This window comes from Rhinatrema bivittatum, chromosome 1, assembly GCF_901001135.1.
Source record: "Rhinatrema bivittatum chromosome 1, aRhiBiv1.1, whole genome shotgun sequence".
NCBI classification, from domain to species: domain Eukaryota; kingdom Metazoa; phylum Chordata; class Amphibia; order Gymnophiona; family Rhinatrematidae; genus Rhinatrema; species Rhinatrema bivittatum.
Window position 1 is genome coordinate 546,230,047 of NC_042615.1, and position 25,346 is coordinate 546,255,392.

Sequence of the window (25,346 nt, forward strand, 5' to 3'; positions counted from 1 at the left end):
TCAGCAGACCACGTGATGTGTCCTGGGCGGCGAATACCTGGGCCGGTCCGACATGGTGAGTTCGCCGCTGAGTGGGTAAGCAGGCAGGCTCTCTTTTCTCAGCAGCTTACCATGCCTCTTTTTCCCCACTCACCAGGTCAGTCTTCTTTACCCTTTCCCCCCCCTCACTGGACTATAAGAACATAAGAAATGCCATGATGGATCAGACCAAGATCCATCAAGTCCGGCATCCTGTTTCTAACAGTAGCTAGTGCAGGACACAATGTACTGGCAAGAGTTAAAAAAGTATATCTATTTCTTGTTACTCACTCCCAGGGATGGCAATGGCTTTTCCTAATCTACCTGGCTAATAATGTTTTATGGACTTTTTCTCCAGGAACTTGTCCAAACATCTTTTACACCACTATGCTAGTCACCTTGATCATGTCCTATGGCAACAGATTCCAAAGCTCGATTGTGCGTTGAGTGAAAAAGTACTTTCTATGCTTTGTTTACATTTTATTATTTATTTATTTCAGTGTTTTATATATTTTCGTTCCAAAAGAAGATTACAACAGTTTACAAAATCAGCCTTCATATTCTTGGCCAACATTCACATACTGTGTCAACATTCATATTCTAGGTCAACACCACAGCAAATACATATTCTGGTTCATATTCATACATTTTCTAGGTCAACACAACTGCAAATACAAATTCTACTAACAATATACTTTACATTGTTCATTGCTCGCTCCAGTAACATTAACTTCAACGTCAGTACTAGAGATATCTGCATATTGGTATTTTTACGTTACACCGTATGCTTTTCTAAAGAGCCATGTTTTCAGTTCACGCTTGAAACTCTCTCTTTCTGTTATCTGACGAAATGACTCTGGAAGAGTTCCACAACTTGGGGCCCGCTATGGAAAACATAACTGCCCTTATTTATCAGTTCCACTGCAGTCATGATTTTATAAACGTCCCTCAAGCTGTCTCTTTTACGAGCTAAAGAGCCCTCGCCTATGTAACCACTCATCATAGGGGAGCAGCTTCATCCCTTTATCATTTTTGTTGCCTTCCTTTGCAGCTTTTCTAATTCCACTATGTATTTGTTTTATAGATCCATCCCTCCTCCTGATCCCACTGCACAGACCAATCTTTTGCCTCTTTCCAACCCACATGCTGATTGATCCACTGGCAGGCTAGCATTTCAAGTAGTGTCCTCTTCTATTGACTGGAGCCAGATTTATGGTTTAAACTGCACAGGACACCATGGATTCCTGCGGTTCATACTACACGTCTGGCTCCAGCCAGCAGAAGACAACATCACAGCTTAAACTGCTGCTCTCCACGTGGAGTGGGAGGGAGAAATAATTAAGGGAAGCAGGGGAAAGATAATCAGAGGGCATGAACAGGAGAAATGGGAGGGAAAAGGACTGAGGAGAGCAGGCAAGGAAAGAAAGAAGGTACCTGCAGGAAGGAGGGAAAGGCCGTCATGAAAGTGTGAGGCCACAGATTGAAGAAGAGAAGAAATGAAAGGGGAGAAAAGTAGAAGTTAAAAATCAGAAAAAAAGAGCTGCAATAGAAAAACAAGTAAATAATAGAAGAGAACCAAAGATATAATTCAGATACAGACTGGAAAAATGTATTTTCTTAGGACGTTCTTTCCATAAATTTTAAAAATGTATACTGTAAGTTTTTAGTAGTGTATTTTGTGCATATTTTGAAGTGTAAATTTATGCAAATTTGCAGCAAAACAGTTGCAGATATTTTGAAATCAGTGCAACACAATTTTCTAACTCTGAACTTCTGCAGGTGAGGGGCAATGCTTTTAGATCCTGGTAACACATATACATTCCAGGCTTCCAGCCAGCAAGTTGCCAGAGCTTGGTTCTCATTTTTCAGCTCCCTTGGAGTCCTGCTTTCAAAATTCATCTTGTTGTGTAGATTTCGAAGTATTCCTTGCTTCTCCAGATTGTCTTCCTATTTCCAGTTCACTTGTACTTCATTTTATATTCCTGCTTGTTCCTGTTTTAGGGTTTACTACCTAAGCCTTGAGAACCACCGACACTCAAGGGCTTAACCCGAGGGTTAGGTGATCGTCGCAGACAGAAGATTCCCTGCTGCTGTTCCAGTTAAAATCTTTCTGATTAGCTTTGCCAAGGTACCAGCAGACTGTGTCATCTCATCAAGCTCTGGCTAATGCTTCCTGCTGCATTGGTTGTGGCTGAGCCCTTCCATGGAAACTCCTGGGAGACATAAACCAAAGCTTGGAAAAACTAGAACAGGTGAATTCACTTACCCTAATCCTCTGACCTGGGGCCAGTCACAAGCAGCAGCTGTAACAGCTCCCTGGCCTCCTGCAGTTGTTTGTTTTTTTTTTTTTTGGGGGGGGGGGTATTTATTGAGTTTTTTAATATTTAAGATATATTTCACAGCAAAGAGCAATAACAATACATGGAAAACTTCAAACCAGACATCTTATTCTATATCTGTGAATATTATCTTAACAATAACAATCATAAGAAAAAATTGCAAATATAGAGAGGCACCTAAGACTCAAGAAGTAGTCTTTAATAAAGAAAATCTCTAAATGTAAATTATGTCAACACTTACCATTTTACTTTATTTACCAGCACAAGAGAGGTTCTTAGGATTGGAAATTCAAGTATGATCTCAACTGGTTAGGTTGATTAAAAACAAACTTCTTCCCCTGATATGTAATAATACAGCGACATGGGAATCTCAATATGAATTTGGCCCCTTTCTGTTGAGCTTCCCCCCCTCATTGATAGAAATTCCTTTCTTCTGATTTGTGTCTCATGTGAAATATTCGGAAAAATCCTTATATTCTGACCGTAAAACTTAATATTCTGATTTCTGAAATATAATCTCAGTAATGAATCTCTTTCAGATAGAAAGGAAAGTTGCGCAATGAGGGTAGCTCTAGTACTTATATTTATCTCAAAAGACTTTTCCAATAAATTAGATAAATTCAAATCATCTTGTTTTTTATTTTCTATTTCCTGATTTTGAGATATATAATAAATTCTTGCAATTGCTGGTATTGCTTCATTCCTGCAGTTTTTGAGCAATTATATAGGAAGCTCAAGCTGTGATACCCCTGCATTTTTCTTGGGATCTGAAATCCTGTAGGAATTTTTTTCACTATCTAGGCTTGTTTTCTGAATCACAAGTCCAAAGTATCCTATATATCTTCCTGTTAACTCCCTCTGGGAGTGTCAAGATCCCCTGATTTTGGTTTTTGACATCTTTATTTCTGCCTTTAAAAACAATTTCAATGACCCAGGCCATTTGGTTTTTGCTTCCACATTCTGTGGTAACAGGGGGCCTGCAGAGTGGTTCCGTATGCCATTGAATTCTATGCAGCTGCAACGGAGACTGGCTGGAATGATGTGACTTTGTTGGCAGCCTTTTGGAATGGCATGGCAAAGCAGATTAAAGATGAATTGGATTTTTGGGAGTTATGCTCCATCTAAGGACTAGGCTGTCGTGAGCAAAACCTTTTGTTCATGAGGAAACATTTTTGGTTACATTACCCTGTGAGCACTACTTTGATGTGAAATGCCTGAAATTTCATGCATTACAAAACACATTTAAGCCAGTACTTATTGAAATAGCACATTTAAAATATTCTGGGAGAAACAAATATATAGAACAAATTGGTTTGGTTACATTCAATTACTATTATTATTACTACAGTGTGAAGACTGTTTCCCTACTTTCTCTTTTGGTTTTATACAAATTATAAAGCACTGTCCAGATTAACACTATAAACTGAGTCTAAATACATTTTAATACTCAAATTGTTAAGGTGTTCAATTTCTAGTTGGTTCCTCCTCTTAGTTTTAACTGCATTCATCAAGCTGAATCCTCTTTCAAAATCAGCACTTATATCTGAAAAGTTCTACAAACATCCAGTAGACGATAAACCTCATTAAACTGTTCCTATTGTGACAATTATGTCCTGAAACATTTTTACCACTTTTCATTTTCTCAGATAAAAGTAATTTACATTCTGTCATTTTTACTAAATAAAGTGTATCATCATTTAGCTGTTCATGTCCAAAGGTAAAATCCATACTGGAGTTGTGAAGAAGTCTTTATTACACTAGGCCCTAAAATACTAATACATATCTGTGGGAACGAGCGATAAATTCCCACAGGCCTGGAGACAAAACTAGTCTGTTTCCAGCCTCTCTTAAAACAATCTTTATTCACAGCTTCAGTCATATACACAACAGTAGACTGCCTTTACCTTCAGATAAGTGTACTCTCTCTGCTCACAGTTTGTACTGCTTCATCTCAGCATATGTTACAGGTGCTGCCTTCCTCCCGGAGACCTGGGTCTGATCTGGTTATCACCACCTGATCCCAGCTCTTATTCCCCAGTCTCTGGTTATGCCCTCAGCCTCTCCTGCCCCGCAGGATCCCGTCCATAGAACATACTCTCCTTAAGGCATTTAAAGGTGGACCAGGCATCTAGCCTGGTCCTGCACAGATAAATAGGGGAACACTAGGGGTACTGCTTCACATACCCCTCTTCTCAGATTGGACCTATCAGGCCAAGGATCCCTACTCCCTCCTAGATCCTATCCAGGAGAGTCTAAGATCTCGCAGTCCCCTTCCTCTGGCTTCCCACCAGCTACGCTTGGGAACAGGGACCTCGTGACATGCTCACCACCATTTCTTAGGGTTACCCTCTACAGCATCACGACCACTACCCAGGCTGCTGTTTGCACAGTGCATATCCCCAATCCTTTAACTAAGTCCTTTGCTGCTCTGGATTCAAATTCCACCCCGATGGAGCTTTATGGACCAACTGGGGAACCACCAGTGCTGGTTCCTTCGTAACCAGCTGCACTGCTTCCAGGCATCTGTTGTAGAGCCCCTCCTTGGCTCCTTTGTATCCTCAGTTGCTGGAGTCTCCACAGCGCCATCCTCTAGGCTCTTCTTGGACTCTTCCTCCAGATTCTCCACAGCACCTCTCTCATCTGTAAAGTCTGCAGTGCCTCCCCTACTGGGCTCTCCACAGTTTCCCCCCTCTGTATACTCTGGCCACTTGCCCACATTGGTCGCTGGTTCCTCTACACCTTCATTCCCTGGGGTTTCTGCAGTGCAAACTTCTAGGCTCTCCATGGCATCTCTCGCTTGCTTTTCCATGCCCTCTCTCACTGGGCTTCTCATGGGAGTTGGCTCTTGTCTCCCAGCAGTGTTTGGGCACCCTACAGGGTCTTCCGCTTGACCTCCTGTAGCCCTCTCCTTCAGGCTAAGCGGTGCTGCAGCCTACAGGCTACTCAGTACTGCCTTCTCCTGGGCAGTTTCTTTCACCCTCCCTAGAGCTCCCTGTGACTCCTCTATCAGGGATCTTCACTGCACCCTCTCTGGGCTTCTCACGGGAGGTTTTCTAGACTCCTGGTAGTGTTTGGGCACCCTACAGGGTCTTTATTCTGACCACCTGTAGCGCCAAACTCTTCTCAATGCTGCCCCTTTCTGGGTTCACCTCAGCCTCTCCTCCTAGGGCGCACCTGGTCAATCTCTACTGCGATCACCTTTATTTCTGCCACCATCTGCACCCATTCATCTCCTTGCCCAGCCAGGGCACCTGGGAGTGGGCTTTCTGGCTTCCCAGCTTCAGCTTGCCTCTTAAACACCCTCTACCTCCAGCCTCAGGTTCTTTCCTCCCGCTGGCTCTGGACAGCTGGGAACTCCAACAAGCTAGACATACATGGCTGCACGCCTTCCCTGCAGAGTAGCTTGCTTGCTGCAAGAGGGCCCCGCCCTGTTTCTGTTCATCGCACTCACAGCCCATTCTGGCAGCTTTCTCAGGGCACATCTGTTCAGCACAGCCTTGCTGCCCTAGTGGTTTCTCTTTTCAAGGCAAAAAGTGGTTAAAAAAAACCTGCATAATTAAATCGCTTTTAAATTCCCTATCTACCTCCACCTGGGCTTCTCCTGATAGCCGTTAAAAACCTACCACTTTCTGCCTGTCCATGCAACCAGGCCCAATCAGTTTCTTTTCTACTTGAAATTTTAATTTAATTTTTCTTCAGTGCAGCTTCTGAGCCACACCTTTTCACACAAGCTACCGTGCCCTGTACACCCCTGTGTTCTGTTTTAGAGCCATAGGCCCCTTATGATCTGTACTACATTTAGAACCACAGGTCCTCTTCACAACTTTTTCTTTACACCAAACAGACCATTTCTCAGAGGCTGGGTTTTTTTTTCTGTGCAAAGCTTTAGAAAAAAAATCCCAATCATGACACCATATGTGGGAACAAGCAGTAAGTTCCACAAGCCTGGAGACAAAACTAGTCTGACTCCAGCCTTTCTTAAAACAATCTTTATTCACAGCTTCAGCCATATATACAAGAGTAGACTGCCTTTACCTTCAGATTGCGTATTCTCTCTACTCACAGTTTGTATTGCTTCGTCTCAGCTCAATGTTTGGACAGTGTTACATTACAGGAGCTGCCTTCCTCCCAGAGACCTGGTCTGGTTTTTCCCCACCTGAATCCCAGCTCTTATTCCCCAGTCTCTGGTTATGTCCTCTGAGCGCCACCTGCCCTGCAGGATCCCGTCCATAGAGCATACTCTCCTTAAGGCATTTAAGGTGGACCAGGCGTCTAGCCTAGTCCTACACAGGTAAATAGGGGAACATTAGGGGCACTGACTCACAACCTCCTATTAGGAAAGCTGTTACAGATCACTGTACAGAAACTACAAGCTAAAAGAATACCTCACCTCAGTCACACATGCATAACACAGACAGACTCTCACCAAATACAGAATAAAGAGACCAAAAAGTGCAAACAGAAATCTATAGCTAAAACCTGAACTGGAAACTACAAGCCAGACTCTGTATACACTACAACAATGGAAAAACAAACATTAACAAGTATCATAAAACAAACAAAATAATAAAGAAATAAAGAGATCAATCTTAATAGTAAAAATATTGTCACTTAGGGTGCCACCTTTTTCCCAGAACTGCACCCCTCACAAATCCCTCTCCTCAACAAACCCTTCACTCACCCTGGTTCATTCCTTCCCCCACCCTGGTTCATTCAGTCACTCTTCTCCCCCCCTTCCCCCTCTCCTAAGGCAATCCCCAGTTTATTTCTTCAGGAGGTCTCTGCAGTTCTGCTCCCCCCCTCCAAATCTCCTCTTCACTCACTATGGTAAAACAGGAAGAGGACGACAAGGGCCTTGTAACTCCTCCAGTGCTTCCTCTCTCCTCCCCTGCCAGGCCCCGTGCGTCGAACTTTGAACCACGTTTCAAGGCATGCCATTCAGGTCCCAGCATGGGAGGGAGGGAGGAAGCACTGGAAGATTTGCAAGTCCCCTGTTCTCCTCCTCCTGTTTACTCTAGCAGTGGGTGAGTGAAGGGATCAGAGGTGAGGGGGAAGAATGGAAAGATTACGCTGTTCTGCTGCCACCAATGCTTTTCTTCTGTGATGGGACAGCTTACTGTGGTTTTCCTTCTTCAGCCCACAGGGGATAGGAGCCTTGCAGGCACATCATCACCATGCCACCGTCAGGTATTTCCTCTGTCACCATGGGCTAGATGATACTGCACATCCCTAATGATTATTAAAAGTTTACAGAATACTCTGTTGTAAGAACTGAAGAACCCATGGAATTAGATTGCACTGGGGGTTTGCTTATTTCAGATAGAGAAAGACCAAAGAAGGAGATTGGGGTTATGACTTTATTGTGCTGGCCAGGCTTACATGACCAAGAACTGTACCTGCAAACCCAGATCTAGTCGAAGTTCATATCCCATGACTGAAGAGGAGGTATCTTTGGACCTTGTCGCCCATCTAGTACTTCATGTAGTGCAGCGTTTATCATCTCAGTTTCTAAACACTGGCCTTTAGGATCCACGGAAGCATACGGATTCCAGGGTGGCTTAGAATTTCATCGGTCAAGATTTTGTTCATCTACATGGGATACCCTTAAGACTGAATCCTGCACCAGTACATGTCGTAGCTATTGATGGCAGGCCATTGGATCAAGGGATCACCTTTGACTTAAAGTTCAGGTTGGGCAAGTGGCACTTTTTAAGTATCGCATTTTGGGTTCTTGAATCACTTCATATGTGGTCCTTCTGGGTTTACCATGGCTCCATTTGCACAACCCACTTATAGAATGGCAACCAGGGAGATTGTCTTTTGATCCCTTCTCTTTGTGTTTTTCATCCTGTATTTCAGAACTGAGATATACAGATTGCACTCTTATGGCTTCTATGGTACAGGTATCCCCTGGGCATCTCTGCCGATTCGTCTAATCTGGTCTTCATGTTTCCAGTCTGCATGTGCTTCATTCTGCGTTCCTGCTGAATCATGGTTCAGGTCCTACTAGCTAAGATATGCTGGCACCCAAGGGAAGGTGGCCACCACAGGCAGATGATGCCCTGCCACTGTTCCAGTTGGAACCTGTCTGACTTGCATTGCCAGTATACTGGCGACTCCAGCCTCAGGGTCACAATACCAGAACAAAAATGTCCATTGTGTGAAATGGCAGCTTTCTGACATCACTGCTCGTAGTAAGGAGCCATGGAACAGTCATATATTGAAGTTCTACTGATAAGGATATTATTTTGCTTTGATTTGGCTTACCAAACTTTGTGATTCTTTTTTTTAATGATGTCTTAAAATACTGTTTTACCAACTAATGACTTTCTAAGCTTTCAGTCAGTACAAGGTAATAGATCACATTTGCAGAATTACTTTGAGTTGTTTATTGTAGCAATTTATCTTTGGTGCACATTTTTGGAATGTCATATTTCCATCCCCACAATGAGACCAATTCAGACAATGATAGCCTGCACTTTATCCTTCCAATGTGGTAGATGTATGCTAGGCAACAACTAAAGAAATCAGGCCTTGTGTGAACAGTTTGAGAGACTCACCCATCTGCTTTTCAAGATCGCTTGTTATATCACTGTAGACCTGCAAAAAAATCTCTTCCTTTGTTTTTGTTCCATCCAAATAAACTGAAAATGTGAGAGAGAGAAAAAGAGCACATTTTTACAGAGTAATTAAACAGGTTTGTTTAAAACACAAATACCCCTATTCATATACCCACATAACAGGGATTGCCAGTTCTATTCATTAAATCATCTGGGGGAAGGAGGGGAAGGGGCAGTGGTAGAGAATTGGCATGTTAAAATAATCCTGACCTGCTTGGCATATAGTACATTGTTTAGATAAGTGTTTTTCCAATCTTTTCAAGCCTGAGGCACAACTATATTAACTAAAATGTGTGGCACGCCAACCTACAAGGAGTTGTACATGGAGAAGACTCATATGGTCAAAAGAGCTATGGAAGCTCTAAAAGCCCCACCAGTCTCTCTTCTAAATTTAAAAAACAAAGGGAGACAGGGGACTGAGATACACATGAATAGTCACAATGGATCAGTTCCCTCTATATACAAGTGCAGGAGAAGGGAGAAGTCAGTGTGAAGAAGGCAGCCAGCTCAGTTAGTTACCTTGGCTGCCACATGTAGCTAACAGAGCTCCTCTATAGCTGCTGCTCTCAACACTCAGAGTGAATCATATCCAGTGCTCAATGCACACTCTCCCAGTCTCACTTAGTCTGGAAGAACTCAAAGGAGGAAGATCAGGAGGGGGAAGAGGAGGTGCTGTGCGCATGACAAGAAATGAGGCCCAGCTATCCATGCTGCCCACTAATTGCTATACTCCAGAGCTTTTGCTGCAGTTAGGAAAATGAGGCATGCATGATTACACATGCCCTGACAGCTTTACATAAAGATACACTATCTTCTTTCTTGATTATGGGAACCATGTCTTGGTGTAGCAACATTAACTGATTTCCTTATATAGGGGGGTTGAGTTCTTAATCTCCAGACTTCACAATATTATTTTAATGTGATACTAATGATAGAATGAGGAAGGGTGATGGTGGTGGGGTTTAGAAAGAGTAGGGGTGGATTGCCGAGGGTGGAAATTGAAACATGTTTGGGATTTGTAGCAAGGAACTGCTCTCCAGGTGGTGCATTATCCTTTCACACAGAGGATGTGTCTCTAAGGCCTACTGCCCAGGAGGGAAGGGTTAGGTTAGTTGGTGATTTGATTATTAGGAATGTAGACAGGCGGGTGGCTGGTGGGCATGAGGATCGCCTGGTAACATGCCTACCTGGTGCGAAGGTGGTGGACCTCACGTGTCACCTAGATAGGAGTTTAGACAGTGCTGGGGATGAGCCGGGTGTCATGGTACATGTGGGCACCAACGACATAGGAAAATGTGGGAGGGAGGTTCGGGAAGCCAAATTCAGGCTCTTAAGTAGAAAGCTTAAATCCAGAACCTCCAGGGTAGCGTTCTCTGAAATGCTCCCTGTTCCACGTGCAGGTCACCAGAGGCAGGCAGAGCTCCAGAGTCTCAATGTGTGGATGAGATGAGACGATGGTGCAAGGAAGAGGGATTTAGTTTTGTAAGGAACTGGGGAACCTTTTGGGGGAGGAGGAGTCTCTTCCGAAGGGATGGGCTCCACCTGCTCGCACTAACTTTTAAAAAGGAGATAGAGCAGCTTTTAAACTAGAACAAAGGGGAAAGCTGACAGTCGCTCAGCAGCACATGGTTCAGAGGGAGGTATCTTCAAAGGATACTAATGACGCATTAGAATTAGGGCATCCCGACAGTGAGGTTCCAATAATAAGAAAAGTAGTCCAAGTGCCTGTAACTAAAAACTCACCTGAGCTAAAAAATTCTAACATCCCTATCAATTAAAAAGCAAAATGAAAATATAAACAAGAAACAAACTTTGAAATGTTTGTATGCTAATGCGAGAAGTCGTCTAAGAAGTAAGATGGGTGAATTAGAATGAATAGCAGTGAATGATGACAGACTTAATTGGCCTCGCAGAGACATGGTGGAGGGAGGATAACCAATGGGACAGTGCTATACCGGGGTACAAATTATATCACAATGACAGAGGAGCACTCGGGAGGCGGTGTAGCACTTTATGTCCGGGAAGGGATAGAGCCAAACACGATAAACATCCTGCATGAGACTAAATGCACAATTGAATCTTTATGGGAAGAAATACCTTGTGTGTTGAGGAAGACTATAGTGATAGGAGTATACTACCGTCCACCTGGCCAAGATGGTAAGTCTCACCACAGGGCACCTCCACCAGCTGAAAGGGAACTAGTGAGCTTGCTCACTAGGTGGCACCAACCATGTCTCAGCCACAAGCATCCACATACCCAACAGGCTTTACGCCTCCTTGGGCTTCCTCCGTGCTGAGTTGAGTGGGAGCTCCTCAAACAAAGCTTCCCTTCTGCGGTGCAGGTTCCTAGCTCCATCACTCTACTGTGTTATGGACTGGCAGGCTAGAGTCAGGGAGAACCCCCACAGAGGTGGTACAGGGATTCAGGATAGGACCGGAGTGGGCTTCTGCCTAACCAGGTTGAGCCCTTGGGTTCCAGGAGCCAGTAAGACCTGTCTTATGAGGATCGTAAGGGCACAGACAGGGAGCTGAGTACAGGCTGGGAGCTAAGGTCAAGCGCAGGCTGGACAAGGCGAGGCTGGATACAGATAGTGACTGAGGGCTGGATACAGAGCACAAGCTGGGGCTGGATCTGAGGCAGAGGGCAAGACTTGGGGTGTAGACAAGGGACTGAACTGGACTGGGCAGGACAAGGACCATACAAGGTCAGGACTGAACAAGACAAGTACAGGATTGGACTAGATAAGGACAGGACTGGACTAGACAGATAACAGGGAAGAAGAAAGCCTACCAGGGCACAAGACTGGGAAAGGTAATCCCAGTAGGTGATAAGGTAAGACAGAAAAGCCCAAGAGGGTACAGAGCAAGGCAGAGAGGCCAGAGAGGCTGCAGAGTGAAGCCAGAAGGCCTGGAAGAGCTCAAAACAAGGAGAGAGGCCACAGATCAAGGTACGAGGCCCAGAGAGGCCACAAAGCAAGGCAGGAGGCTCAGATGGGCCACAAGGCAAGGCAGAAGGTCTAGATGGGCCACAAGGCAAGATAAGCTAGAGCAGTGAGGAAATCAAAGCCAAGTCAGAGAGCAGCAGTGAATCAATGAAGAGGCACTGAGACTTTGAGCAGGCTGGGTTAAATAGGGCTGAGACCTGGGCATAGTAGGGGCAGCAAGGAGGTAACTGGCAAGGTAGTGAACAAGGCTCAGTAAGGACTCCTGGTGGAGGGAAAATTGCGCAGCAGGCTGAACCTTGGCATGGGAAGATGCACAGCGGGCAAAACTGTGACATACTGAGATCGAGTAGGGTGCAAAAGCTTCGCAAATAGGGATCTGTGAGCCCTTCGTTGTATGCCCCGCAGGATTCACTGATGCACAAAAAGCACCATGCATCAGAACTGGTGGTACAGTTGCATTAACAAAGACAGGATCAAGATCAGTTCCATTTGATGCACCTGATTCTGTTGTTGCATAGGGCTCTGGCAACAACACACTAACCTTCGGCACCATAAAATGCTCTAAGTCTCGGTGCTGTTGACACACAAGCCCTTGGCGCCATCAATGCCTCAGGCCTCAACCCTCATCGGGGCATGATACAACTGATGCAGCTATTCGCTCCATCAATGCACTCAGCCTCAGATCCATCGACATTCCTTGCCCCCAAGCAATTGGAGCACTGATCCCCAGATTTGTTGGTGCACTTCATGCTCTGGAGGCAAGAAGAGTCATTGAGAGGTCCTGGGGGTGATTTATTCATTTACTTCCCTCCATGTCAACATTATCTCTGTCCTTCCTCCTCGATCACAGACTTCATTTAGAGACTCCAGATCCAATATGCTCCATTGTGCCCTTGGTTTCCATGCATCCACCAATGCAGTTGATCCAGAAGCGACTCTTTCCTGGAATCTGCTAAGAGCTTCTCAGGATGACGACCCCATACTGGTCTCAGAGGAGAATGTCTCTTCCCTAACTCCTAGTCAGAAGGCACGGCAACCCATAGGCCAGGTAGCGGTGAAAACTTTCTTTGCTCACTGGCAGCAAGTAACAAGGATGGCACCCTTCAACCTCTCCTGTTCAGAGTGGCAGATTTGTTCTCTCAAAGGGGAGCCTCCCTCTCCCCCCATGCCATGAAAGCTTCCACCTGAGGTGCCAGTGGAGGGATCTAGCTCTCAAACATCCCTTTCAGTGGAAGAATCTAACCAGCCTGAGAAAGGAGCATGGGACACCACTGTCTGGAGTGTGCCCTAGGAATAATCCATTCCAAGATGAGCAAAGACCCCACCCCAATTGCCTTCATCATCATTGGGGTTGTGGGTGAATGTCCCTTCACCTTTCATTTCTGAGGAAGTGTCTACAGGGATTCCCTCAGACCTCTTATCTGATTCCCCAGAGCATTCTTTGCCACCAGCAGACCTTCCAAATTTCAAATTCTTGGACAAGCAGGTCAGGGCAATGGGAGTCAATTCATAAGGTTTTCGACCTTCTCCCGGATTCTGGAAACATTGTCCGAGCCTGCAGTGATCCCAGTTCATTTGATCCTACTGGATTTACAAAGGAGAATGTGGGAGAGACCAGACTCCTGTCCTCCATTAGCTAGAAAACTGGACCTGAAATATAGAGGGCAACAAACCTCAGGGTTTAGAATGATTCAGCTACCACATCAGCCAGTGATAAGAGTGTGCATTAAAACTAGTTATAAAAACTAGAATCTTCTCCAACTCCCCCCCCCCCCCTACCAGTAAGCACCCTAGATTGTTGGACAGTTTTGGGAAGAAAGTTTTTCAGAGCTTGATGCTCAACATCTGCATCACAGCCCAACAGTTCTACATTTTATTTAAAAGTACTTATATACCACTTATTTTGCAGATACAATGCTAAGCAATGTATGTGATACAATACATACACAGTTAATTCGACAAGCTAAAACCCACGGTATATTCACTGGACAGAGAGCAGGAAAGCTATCAGTGAGCTTTTCTGGATGCAGAAGATAGTGAATGTCATTTTCTCTGCCCGGTATATGAATCATTCAATACTGCAGCAAGAACTTCTGCATTGGCCATTGGAGCATGTCTGATGGCCTAGTTGAGAACCAGCAGCATGCATAAAGATGTTCATGATAAGCTGGCTGATGTTCCTTGCTCAGGGACAACCTCTTTGGAGACAAGGTTAGGGAAACAGTCTTCCAAATTAAGGAACAGTGTGCCACTATTCACTCTCTATCAACAGGAATCAAACAGCCATCTTCTTTTAAGCATCAGTACTTTTCTTTTAAGTACTCCTTCTACGAGGTATACTGCCCTACCACAACAGCAGTTTCCTGCATGTGGATGTCAGAATGAGGGACATCAGCCAAAGATGCCACAACATGCCCAGTCTAAGCTTGGGCCTAGTTTTTTGATAGGACTTGATCTTCAGACCACAACCACTCTAGTAGGGGGAAGGATTTTCCTTTTCCTAGAAGAGTGGAAGAAGATCACAAAATGTTGGAATCTTCCTCCAGCACTGCACCAATGTTTGACCTTCAATCCTGATCTGTGTCACTTGAACAAGCTCTGTCTTTTTCAATAACAAGATAAAAGATTTACTAATTGGAATTGAATCCGAAAAAATTCAAACAATTAAGCTCAGTATGAGCGAATGCTCCAAATGGGAAACATTCGATGACATCTCGTCTCTTGAAGCTGAAAAATTGATAAAAAACATGAATCCCACATCACACCCTTTAGACAAAATACCAATTACTGCTCTAAAAGCCATTGCTCATTTAATTTCAACTACCATAGCATCACTGAACCCAAATTCACCTATTAATTATCATCCAATTTCTAATCTATCGTTCCTCGCCAAAATGATTGAAAAGGTAGTCCAAATCCAATTAACAAAACATTTAGAAACAAATAATATTTTGTTCCCCTCGCAGTATGGCTTTAGAAAGCACCATAGCACAGAAACTCTGTTGATAGAGTTAACTGACACTATACTGAGAGGTTTTGATAATGGCCAAAGTTTTCTACTAGTTCTATTAGACTTGTTGGCAGCTTTTGACACTGTTAATCACCCTATTCCAGTGGTTCTCAACCCTGTCCTGGGGACCCCCCCAGCCAGACGGGTTTTCATGATATCCACAATGAATATGCATGAGAGAAAATTTGCATGTTATGGAGGCAGTGTATGCAAATTTTCTCTCATGCATATTCATTGTGGATATCATGAAAACCCGACTGGCTGGGGGGGTCCCCAGGGCAGGGTTGAGAACCACTGCCCTATTCTATTAGACTGATTAATGGAAATAGGGCTAACAAATTACACAATAAAGTGGTTCTTTCCTCCTACTTAGAAAACCATCACTTTCAAGTCAAAATCAAAAATAAGACTCCTGTACCATCCAGAACCCCTTCGGTGCAGAAGCTCAGAACATGCGCTCCCTACCCCATCTGAGAAGTATCTGTGGTGAGTGTGGCCTGAGGCTAAGCACTCCAAAAGGGCCAAACCCGCTCCAGGTTCGAGGGGATTGTCCACCACTGGACAGACTGCTCTCACCGTGACTTGACTAGAATACGAGCACGCAGGTCCTGTATAGACTGGCACCATTGGGAGCACAATGTACATTGTGCCTTGCGCATACGTAGCCGAGCAAATAGGGTAACATGCACTGTCGCCGCCATATGGCCCAGCAGTTGGAGGAGCTGGTGAGCGGAAACATGGGGGCAACTGAAGACGTGTTGGGCAAGGGTCTCTATCCTGTCAGTGGCATAGATGGGCCTCAAGGCTGCAAGAGTGGCGAGAGATCCAATGGCGTTGGCAGGATTAGGGGCACCGAAGGCATCAGTGGAACCAACCCTGAGGGCCCTGGGAGATATGGCAGGTGAGATGGCACCTTGCCCGACGGCCATTCCTCCTCAGAGGAGTCGCTCACTATTATGGGGGCCAATTGCGGTGGCAGCGATGCACCCATTGGCCACGAAGGGGCTTGGGGCACTGGAGCTGGCTGCATTGGTAAGATACTGAGCAGCATGTTGACCCACTCCAGCAAAAGGTGCAAGCACCGATGGAGCAGGCTCTTATGGTAGAGGCGGTACCCAAGGGGAACCAGAGGCTCAAGATCCTGCAGGGCCCGGCCGACCGTCAACCGCATGCGCCTCTCTAACTCCTCCTCAATGGCCACCAAAGATAGAATGGTCTGAGGAGGAGCAGACAGAATTGGGACATCCCCTGGATCAAGAGGAACCAAGCCCTCCACTGGGGTCGGTGAAGGCCACCTGGAGGCATCAGTAGGGTCAGAGGGAATGACCTCCTCTGCCTCAACTGCTTCGTGGGAGGCACAGAGGTCGATGCCCTCTCACGGTCTGGTTTCGATGAAGAGGATGATCAATGATGGTGCTTGTTCAACCTCTCTCGATGATTACCACGGTCCTTGCCCGGTACCGATGGTGAAGTCTAGGAACCCGACCAAGAATAGGATGACAGGGATAGCGGACTGTCCCCTGTGCCTAGTTTGGGACCAGACAAAGTAAGAGGAGGCGAACCTGATGGGGTTGAGGCCAGGGGCACCTTTCTAATCAGGGTGGAGGTCCCCGATGCAGAGGATGGATCCTACTTCTTGGACCGAAAAGATTTCCATTTTCTCAAGATGGGCCTGACGACCCTTGGAGTCATCTGGGCACAAAGATCGCATGCGCGTACATCATGGGAAGCCCCCAGACAGAGGACGCAGAACTGTGGGGGTCTGTGATGGACATAGCCTAGGGGCACTGGAGGCACTGGTGGAAGCCGATTGAAGCCATGGAAAAAAGAGCACAGCTCGCGGTCGACGGCAGGTGGGTACCGGAAGGGGAAGCCATCGGTGATAGACCTCGAAGGCATAAAGCACTTACTGATCGCTAAGGAAGGGGAGGGACCCTACGAGACACGTGGAAGGAAAAAAACACACTTCAAAAGAGCCAAAATTGCTAGAAAGAAGCACGGGCTCCGAAACTATGAGGTGAGAGCTCCACGGGAAAAAAGAGAGACTGAAGAGGGACCCCACGTGGATGCATGGTTAGTGGCATGCTGGGCATGCTCAGTGTGCCTGTCAAAGTTTTCCATGCCAGGCTCCATCCGATGATGTCACCTATGTGTGAGGACTACCGCTTGTCCTTGGAGAAACAGGGATTTCACTTTGAAAATCCCACACATATGGTCCCATGGGTACTTCTGTATCTGCTTCAAAGCAGGTGCAAAAGGCTGTCCCAATATTCAAAGGGAGACTCCTTGGGGAGTCTCCCTTTGAAAATTAGCTTTCAGGATCATGGGTACAATGGAGTGGACTGGGAGGGAACTGGGGGAGGTCCGATTGTGTCGCCACACATATCCAACGAAAATTTGACCCCCACGCGCTCTGCCCGCACATGTGCGTGTGGATTTTAAAATCTAGTGGGCATGGCCATCGGATTTTATAACATGCATGCACAGGGAACTGCATGCACATGGATGGGCGCACGCTGCTTTAAAAATAGACCCCTATATGTATTGAGGTAAATACATTTTTGCTTAGTTAGAAAATGAGCAAAATACAGGTAGGATGATGATGTTTTTGTTTTGGTTTTTAGTTTGTGTTTAGTTTATGTGATTTTTATTTTTGGATGTTATTTTTTAATGTAATATACCAATATCTAATATCACCACAAACACAGGTGTAACCCTAAAAATATGTGCAAATATTACACCTGAAAATTCATGTGTTAGAAATGGACAAAACAAACTTTATAAACAAAAATGCTCTCTGCAGAGAGTCTAAAAAATTAAGGAATGAGTTGATAGTTTCATATAAAAGTAGCAACTGTTACCTATCCAGATAATTGGCGCTATGATGTAAATTATAATCATTAAGTACCAACCACCTTCCAACCTACCTACAAATAATTTTTATATTTTATTTAAAGAAAAAAATTGTTGTAAATCACAAAACTGTGGTGGAGATGTCTACGTCAGTTAATATATCGGCACACTGACATAAGAGAAATATTCCCTGAGGAAGGACACTGTTTGAAAGAAGGCCTTGTTGGGAGGACAGTAAGAAATTTAATTCATTATAAATAGATAGATACCGAAGATTCTTCTATAAATGTTTTCCTACACCCAGCATATTTTCACACACATGAGACCTCAGACTAGTGACAATGCCCTATTGTATTTAAGAAAAGACTCAAGACCTGGTTATTCAACCAAGCATTCTCCTAACTTCAGCTTTTATTTGAATTCCAACCTATGATCCCTTTCATTGGTAACCCCCAGAGAGCAGTATTAAAAACCTTGCCTTATGCCCAACACCCGTTCTTAACTCCAGCCTACATTAGGCCCCATAACTTTTACTTTATGTTGTTTACCCCATTTATTTTTATCCAAGTTCAATCTACCTGTTTATTGTAAGACATCCTCTTGTCATGTTATTGTTTAGAATGTAAACCGACTTGATTAGTAATTCTGTTACTGGAAAATCGGTATATAAAAGTGCTAAATAAATAAACACATGCATATGGAGTACAATATAAAGAAGATTTTGAAAGTATGTTTCTAAACTTTTTTAAAAAATTTATATAATTGTGATTTTAAAAAAATTTTCTTTAAATAAAAATATAAAAATTTTTTGTAGGTAAGTTGGAAGGTGGTTGGTAGTTAATAATTATAATTTACATCATAGCGCTGATTATCTGGATAGGTAATGGTTGCTATTTTTATATAAAACTATCAACTCATTCCTTAATTTTTTAGACACTGTGGAGAGCATTTTTTTTTGTTTAAAAAGTTTTTTTTATCCATTTCTAACATATTGTTATTTTTTAAACCACTTTGATAGCTTTGTTGATTGGGCAATATAAACATTTTTAAAATAAATAAATACAGGGACGGTAACTTTCAAAACCGGCATGTGAGAACACGTGAGCATTCATCAGCACACACCCAGGGACTTGGCTATTTTATAACTTTCTTGCATATATGTGCACATATAAAATAAGCTGTCCACATGCTTGTGTGTGCCAAATTTTAAGTAGGTGCACAGAAGCGCGCACAATACCGCTTTTAACATAAATTGGGGGATTTAAAAAGGGGGAGTGCCAACACCATTTCCAGTTTTACTAATTCATCCCCAGTTCACCCAGTTAAGAGATAGGTCTTCCAAACCCCCCCTGGTTTAATAGCCTTCATCCCCCCGTTATCCCTGATCCTTAAAACCCTCCGATCTTCCTATTTAACTTTATTTTATAACTTGCATGGCATCCACAGCAGAAGTAAAGTTACATGGTAGGAGGCATCAGCACGCGCAAGAATGCATATTTATGTGCTCAGAAACACCCATACCCCTCCTACAGCATGCCCATGCCCTGCTCTTTTTAGGAAACTTATGAGATGTGTCTGATGCAGCATTTATGCACATATCCATATTAAAATCTGCTCAGCGCGCCCAAGCCAAACATATTCATGCATCCCTAATTATGTGTGCGTTTGGCTTTTAAAATTCACCTTATACTGTATAGAGAAATGGGGAAAAAAGGTCAATATCTGCTTATAGTATAAGAAATAAAGTTGCTGATCTAGGCAGGCATGGAAGAGGTTGACTTGGCTAGAGTGGTGGTCATAGAGACATGGTACACAAAGAACCATGATTAGAATACAATTATAACAGGCAATTGTTGTGTCTGTGGACCCTTGGGCCAAGGTAAGATTGATGCAACCTATAGGGAGGAGCTTTGAAGGTTCTTGCCATCAGCCAGTGAACTCAGGCAAAGCAGAGACCAGTCAAACCTTCACCTATACCAGCCCATGTTTCCCCGAGGGTTGAGCCTTTGGGTCCTAGGGCTGACAGGACTTAGGTGAGGTCTCTGCTGATGGCAGGACAAAAGGTCCATAGTTAGCTAGGATAGGGAGCAAGTGGTGGTTGGAAGTATCTGAAGTTCAGGCAGTAGTCTGAGGCAGGCAGCGGTCAGGCGTATCCAGGCTCCAGGCAGTGATCAAAGGCAGGCTGCGGTCAGGTGTGTTATGGTTGAGGACCCAGCAAGGCTGAGGGACCCCTATGGGAACAGTCTAGGACTTCAGGGGAAGGCAGGACTGAGCTAGGGAATCTTCTGCTTATACCAGGCACCTGCCCCACAGGTTGAGCCCTTGGGTTCTGGTGGCCGACAGGTCTTAAGACTATGGCTGGGAATGAAGCTGGCTGGCCTAGAATGTTGAGCCTGATACAAGACAAAGCTGGAGTCTGAGGCAAGGCTAGGCTGGAATCTGAGGCAGTGCAAGACTGGCTTCTGAAACGAGACTAAGATTAAGACAATAGCTGGATACAACACTGACAAGACGGGACCAGACAAGGATAGGACACAAGCAAGATATTGCTAAGCCAGAGAACATGGAAGGCCCAAGGGCCACAAACAGGAGACCCGAAGGTCACTTAGGGAATGGCCTGAGGCTATACCTATGGCTGAGCCAATTGCTATGGCTAAGGCTGAGGCTGAGGCAATAGCTGAAGCAAGGTAGCGGGCCTGGGGAGATCGCAAAGCATATGCAGATATGGGCCAAGAAGACTCATTGATGAGGCACTGTGATTAGCAAGAGGCAGGGTTAAATAGGCTGAGCACAGCTGAGTCTTGGGATCACGGGGACCATGACTGGAGCGAGACTAGATGTAGCTCTGTGGAGCCCTCTGGTGGCTTGGAGGCTGCCTAACAGGCAAAAAAACAAGGCATATCTGGATTCCAGGCTGAGATCAAAACCAGTTATCCATTCAAAGAAGAAGAGGGACAGATAGGCAGGGCAGGCAGGCAGGGGCCAGTGCTATCGGGACAAAGGCCAAAGATAGGATGGACAAAGGCTGGAATGTTGAGAACAAATACACACTACTAAAGAGTAGCTGAACCTGTTGCTGAGGCAGTTAAGGAGAGAGAGAGAGTCCTTTACAGAGCTTGGTGTATGATGTCATCAGCAAGCACCACAGGGCTTTTCCCACCTCTGGCCCTTTAAATGGAACGAGGTCTGGCACATGCATGCCCAAGGAGGAGCATGGCTGGATGGGGCTGGTGGCGTCCCACCACATGCAGAGCTGGCAGCATCAGGCCACACTGAGAGCTAGTTAAGGCGGCTTAGCTGGGGAGGTGAGTGCAGTGTTCGCAGGAGCAGCCCGTGGACCACCAAACATAAGAGCAATAATTCAGAGATAGGAAACTCCAGTCCTCAAATGCAACAAGCCGATTGGGTTTTCAAGATATCCACACTGAACATGCATGAATGTATGCACTGCCCCCACTGCATGTAATTCATCTCATGCATATTCAGTGTGGATATCCTGAAACTGGACCAGAGTTACCTAATCTTGCTATAGACTATTCAGGAAGGACAGGGTAGGAAGAAAGGGAGAAGAAAAGGCATTAAACATAAAAAAGAAATGGCATTAAAGCAACAACTTCAGGGCTTAGGAGCTAAGAAGGAGGCACTGTGAGTTAATCTGGAAAGAGGGAATGGAATATCTATTTATAGTAGTGTGATATACAGATCTCTCTTACAGGAATGGAAAGAGATTTCATTAAAGACATTCACAAAATTGCTAGGTGTTTTTTTTTTTTTTTAACTATTTATAATTTCATATTACATCATTCAGATACATCTTGAGAAAGAAATACAGAGCTGAAGTAAAATGAATCATCACAGAAGATTAGCAGATAAATCAATACAGCTAAAAAAACAAAAAACAAAACACAAAAAGGTAGAAGCACTCCAAAGCTATTACTAATAAAAATGGTAACTTTTAAACAGGCACGCGGGGGCATATGTGCACGTGTTCGTTGGCCCACGTCCACGGATGTGCCTATACACACACGCATATATATGTGCATGTTATAAAATAGACTGACCATGTGCACCTGTGCACTCAGTTTTAAGTATTTGCGTGCCTATGCATGCAAATGCCACTTCTACTGCGTAAGTGGGGGGATTTTAGTAGATAAGTGCGCAATGCCAATTCTAGTTTTCCCAGTTCGTCCGGGTAAGGGATAAGACTTCCAAACCCCCCTAGTTTAATAGTCTCCTGTTTCCCCTGTTAGCCCCTATCTTTAAAACCCTGCCAATCTGTTTTTATTTTATTTAAATGTCCTCCATAGCAGAAGTAAAGTTAGGCGACCAGGGACCCTGGTGCATACCTGTGCGGGTATGTACGTGAAAATTTTAAGTTGAAATGCAGGAATGCCCAGGCCCCACCCCTTTTTTGGAACTTTTCATTGGTGCGCATAGCGGGAGATCCGCGCTTATGTGGGCACCTTTTAAAATCGGCTTGGCGTGCGCTGGCCCAACATATTTGCTATCTCCTGGTTTTGCTGCATGTCAGGCCTTTAAAATTCACCTTAAAGAACATAGACTATAATGCAGAGCTAAGGTGTACAGATGGAGGAAGAAAAGGAATTTGTTGAATATCACCAAGGAAAAGTGTCAACTGAGTAGCCTCATAAAAAAAATCATCAAAATTTCTTTTGTACTTAATACATTTTTAAGGGAATTTGAGAAAAAACAAAACACCTAACTGTAAAAGCCCAGATCTCATCAGCAAAACTGATTACATTTTTTCTCTGTTTGTTTAGCTACATCTGGGAAAGCCAAGTGATTTCAATCTGCTGTGGCTGAAAGAGGAAAGGTAAAAGATGGTTAGCATTTGTAAACTACAAGAGAAAAGAGAAAGAAAAGACAGGCAACAATATCTGCAAAAGCTAAGAGAAGCTGGGAAAGTGGTCAGGAGAGCAAAAGCGCACATGGAAGAAAAAAAGAGCAAATACAGCAAAAAAGGGGAGCAAGACTTTTTTTTTGTAAATTTTTTTTTTTAGATACATTAGCACCAGGAGGAAGTGCAAAAGTGGGACTGTGAGACTTAAAGGTGAAAAGGATTACTATATGGAGGCTCACCAGCAGAAAGCAGAATTGCATAATAACTATTTATCTTTAGTGTTCATTGAGGAAGGGCTGGGAATGGGACTAAAAAAACTGCCACAAATAGGAGTGTGTGGTAAGATATCAATTTTCAGAAGCCCATGTTTGCAAAGAGCTAGCAAAACTAAAAGTAGAAAAAGCAACGAGGCCTGATGGGATACATCCGGCGGGTATTAAGGGAACTTAGGGAAGTTCTGTCAGTGGTGTGGGCGCCAAACAGTTCATTTTCCTTACTTGGGCTATTATCATCATTATTCCTGCTGTTTCTTCTCACACCACCTGCTGGCTGCTTTCCAAATCTCACTCAAAGCAGCTGCATGGTCTGACCTTTTCAACACTTCTCGAGACGGGAGTGGTTCCAAAGGAATGGAGACAAGGAGATGTGGCTCCTCTTTACAAAATTGGAAGCAAGGAGTATAGAAATTTTGTAGGTCCAATTTGGCCTGTGTAGTGTGCTTCCCCCCCACCCCATCTAGCTAAGCAGAAGTGTGCCGAGTTCACGCAATTAGCTAAAAGTTTTTTCATACTCTGAACTGTAAGAACCGTTTCTGTTCTGAAATTAGAGTCAGTGTTCTGCACTGAACATACCTAGTTAAAACCAGATCTACCTTACAGCTAACGGAAGACATTTTAGAGAAGTAAGAATTGCATATAGGCAATCATTTGTTATTCATAAGATACAGAATCTACTAGAAATATAGATGACTAGCAGAGCCTTTACTGGACCACAGGTTTGCCTTAAATGGAAATACATCATGTTGTAAGACAGCCCACCTAGAGGTAATAAGCTCCAATTAATATCTGAATACTAAATAATAAATTATGGATTACTAATATATAATCTGAAATGATATGTCATGTGTTTGGTGATAACAGCAGAAAATAGCTGGCTGAGTTTCTTCTCCTTGCATGCAAATAATTTCTAATAAATGAAGTTACTGTGCTTTTTTTTATATAAAAATTTGTATTGAACCATGAAGGAGAATCCATAAGTATATTATGTACAAAAAGAACACATCTGAACTCAACTCAATACACAGGTTTTTCCATTTTACCCCTCCCCTCACCTCCTCTTCCATTTCAATTGTCAATGAGAGAATTAGGTAGAATGTTTATATCATAACAAATACTGTTCTTATACTGATACGTGAAAGGACACCCTATTTCATCAGACTGCTGTAAGATAACCTAAATAATCCTCCAAATCCTGCATCGCAGTGTCAATTGAGAGGCTGGATTAGTTTCTTTCCAAAATGCTGCCACCTTGCATCTTGCTGCATTCAGTGGTTTTATTGTCTGACAACACCTGGTCAGATAATTGGCAGAGCTCCCCCCAGGTTTGGAAAGTTTCTACAGGAGGAATCTGAGAACTGTAGGCTAGTTAGTCTGAATTCAGTGGTGAGTAAATTAATAGAATCATTCCTAAAACACAGGAGAGTGCAATTTCTGGAATCCAGTGAGTTACAGGACCTGAAGCAGAATGGTTTTATAGAGGTAGGTTTTGTCAGATGAGTCTTATCCATCGACTGGAGAACCAGTGAGATTGGGGAGAATGCTAGTGCAGGATACTTGGGTTTTAGTAAGCCTTTGACAAGATTCCACATCGGTGACATAAATAAAACTAAGCTCCCCGAGGAAAAAGGCGTTACTACTGGCAGGCTGCATGGATCAGTCTAGTTCTGTTCAACTTTTTTTTGATAGCGATACCGATGAAGCGCAATTGGGAAAGGTTTGCCTTTCTGCAGATGATACCAAATTCTGGAACAGGATAAACACCCTGGAAGATATGTAAAATAAGACGAGGGATTTGGTGAAGCTTGTGGAATGGTCTAGAGCAGAGGTTCCCAAACCTGTCGTGGGGAACCCCCCAGCCAATCAGGTTTTCAAGATATCTACAATGAATAAGCATGACATAAACTTTGCATCCAACGAAGGCAGTGCACACAAATCGATCTCTCTCATGTGTATTCATTGTGGATATCCTGAAAAACTGTCCTGGCTTGGGGTCCTCCAAGGACAGGTTTGGGAACCACTGGTCTAGAGTCTGGCAACTAAGATTTAATGCTAAAAAATGCAACTTTGATGCACTTGGATTGCAAAATCTCATGGAAGCAGTACTATATAGGAGGTGAAGTTCTTCTGTGCATAAAACAAGAGCAGGAATTGGAGGTGATTGTATCTGATGATCTTAAGGTGCCCAAGCACGAAGACAAGGCAACTGCAAAAGCCTAAAGGAAAAAGAAATATTGATTCTGTATAAGTCTCTGGATAGCCATCATGTGGAATACTATGTACAATTCTAGAGACCTTCAAAAGAATATAAACCAGTAGGTCCAGAGGACAGCTCCTAAAATGGTCAGCAGTCCCAAAGCACTAGGGACAGACAAAGATGTAAACAAAAATATGTATATTCTGGAAGAATATGTAAACAGAATAT

At 43.9% G+C, this 25,346-nt stretch overlaps 1 protein-coding gene across 6 annotated transcripts in view; it reads right to left on the bottom strand.

The window, feature by feature from the left end:
• Positions 1 to 475: 475 nt before the first annotated feature.
• The window catches only part of NMRK1 (nicotinamide riboside kinase 1), a 102,978-nt gene continuing 78,107 nt past the window's right edge, over positions 476 to 25,346 (bottom strand). For 4 of the 6 annotated variants that reach the window (XM_029616108.1, XM_029616089.1, XM_029616098.1 and 1 more), the window contains 2 exons: positions 8,918 to 9,001; positions 476 to 2,231 (listed from right to left, as the gene is read on the bottom strand). In XM_029616108.1, the coding sequence (XP_029471968.1) occupies positions 2,182 to 2,231; positions 8,918 to 9,001 (134 nt within the window). In that variant the 3' untranslated portion in view covers positions 476 to 2,181. Of the gene's footprint in view, positions 2,232 to 8,917; positions 9,002 to 22,509; positions 22,606 to 25,346 lie in introns of those variants that run through there. The other 2 variants (XR_003858652.1, XR_003858651.1) reach the window with 2 other exon arrangements.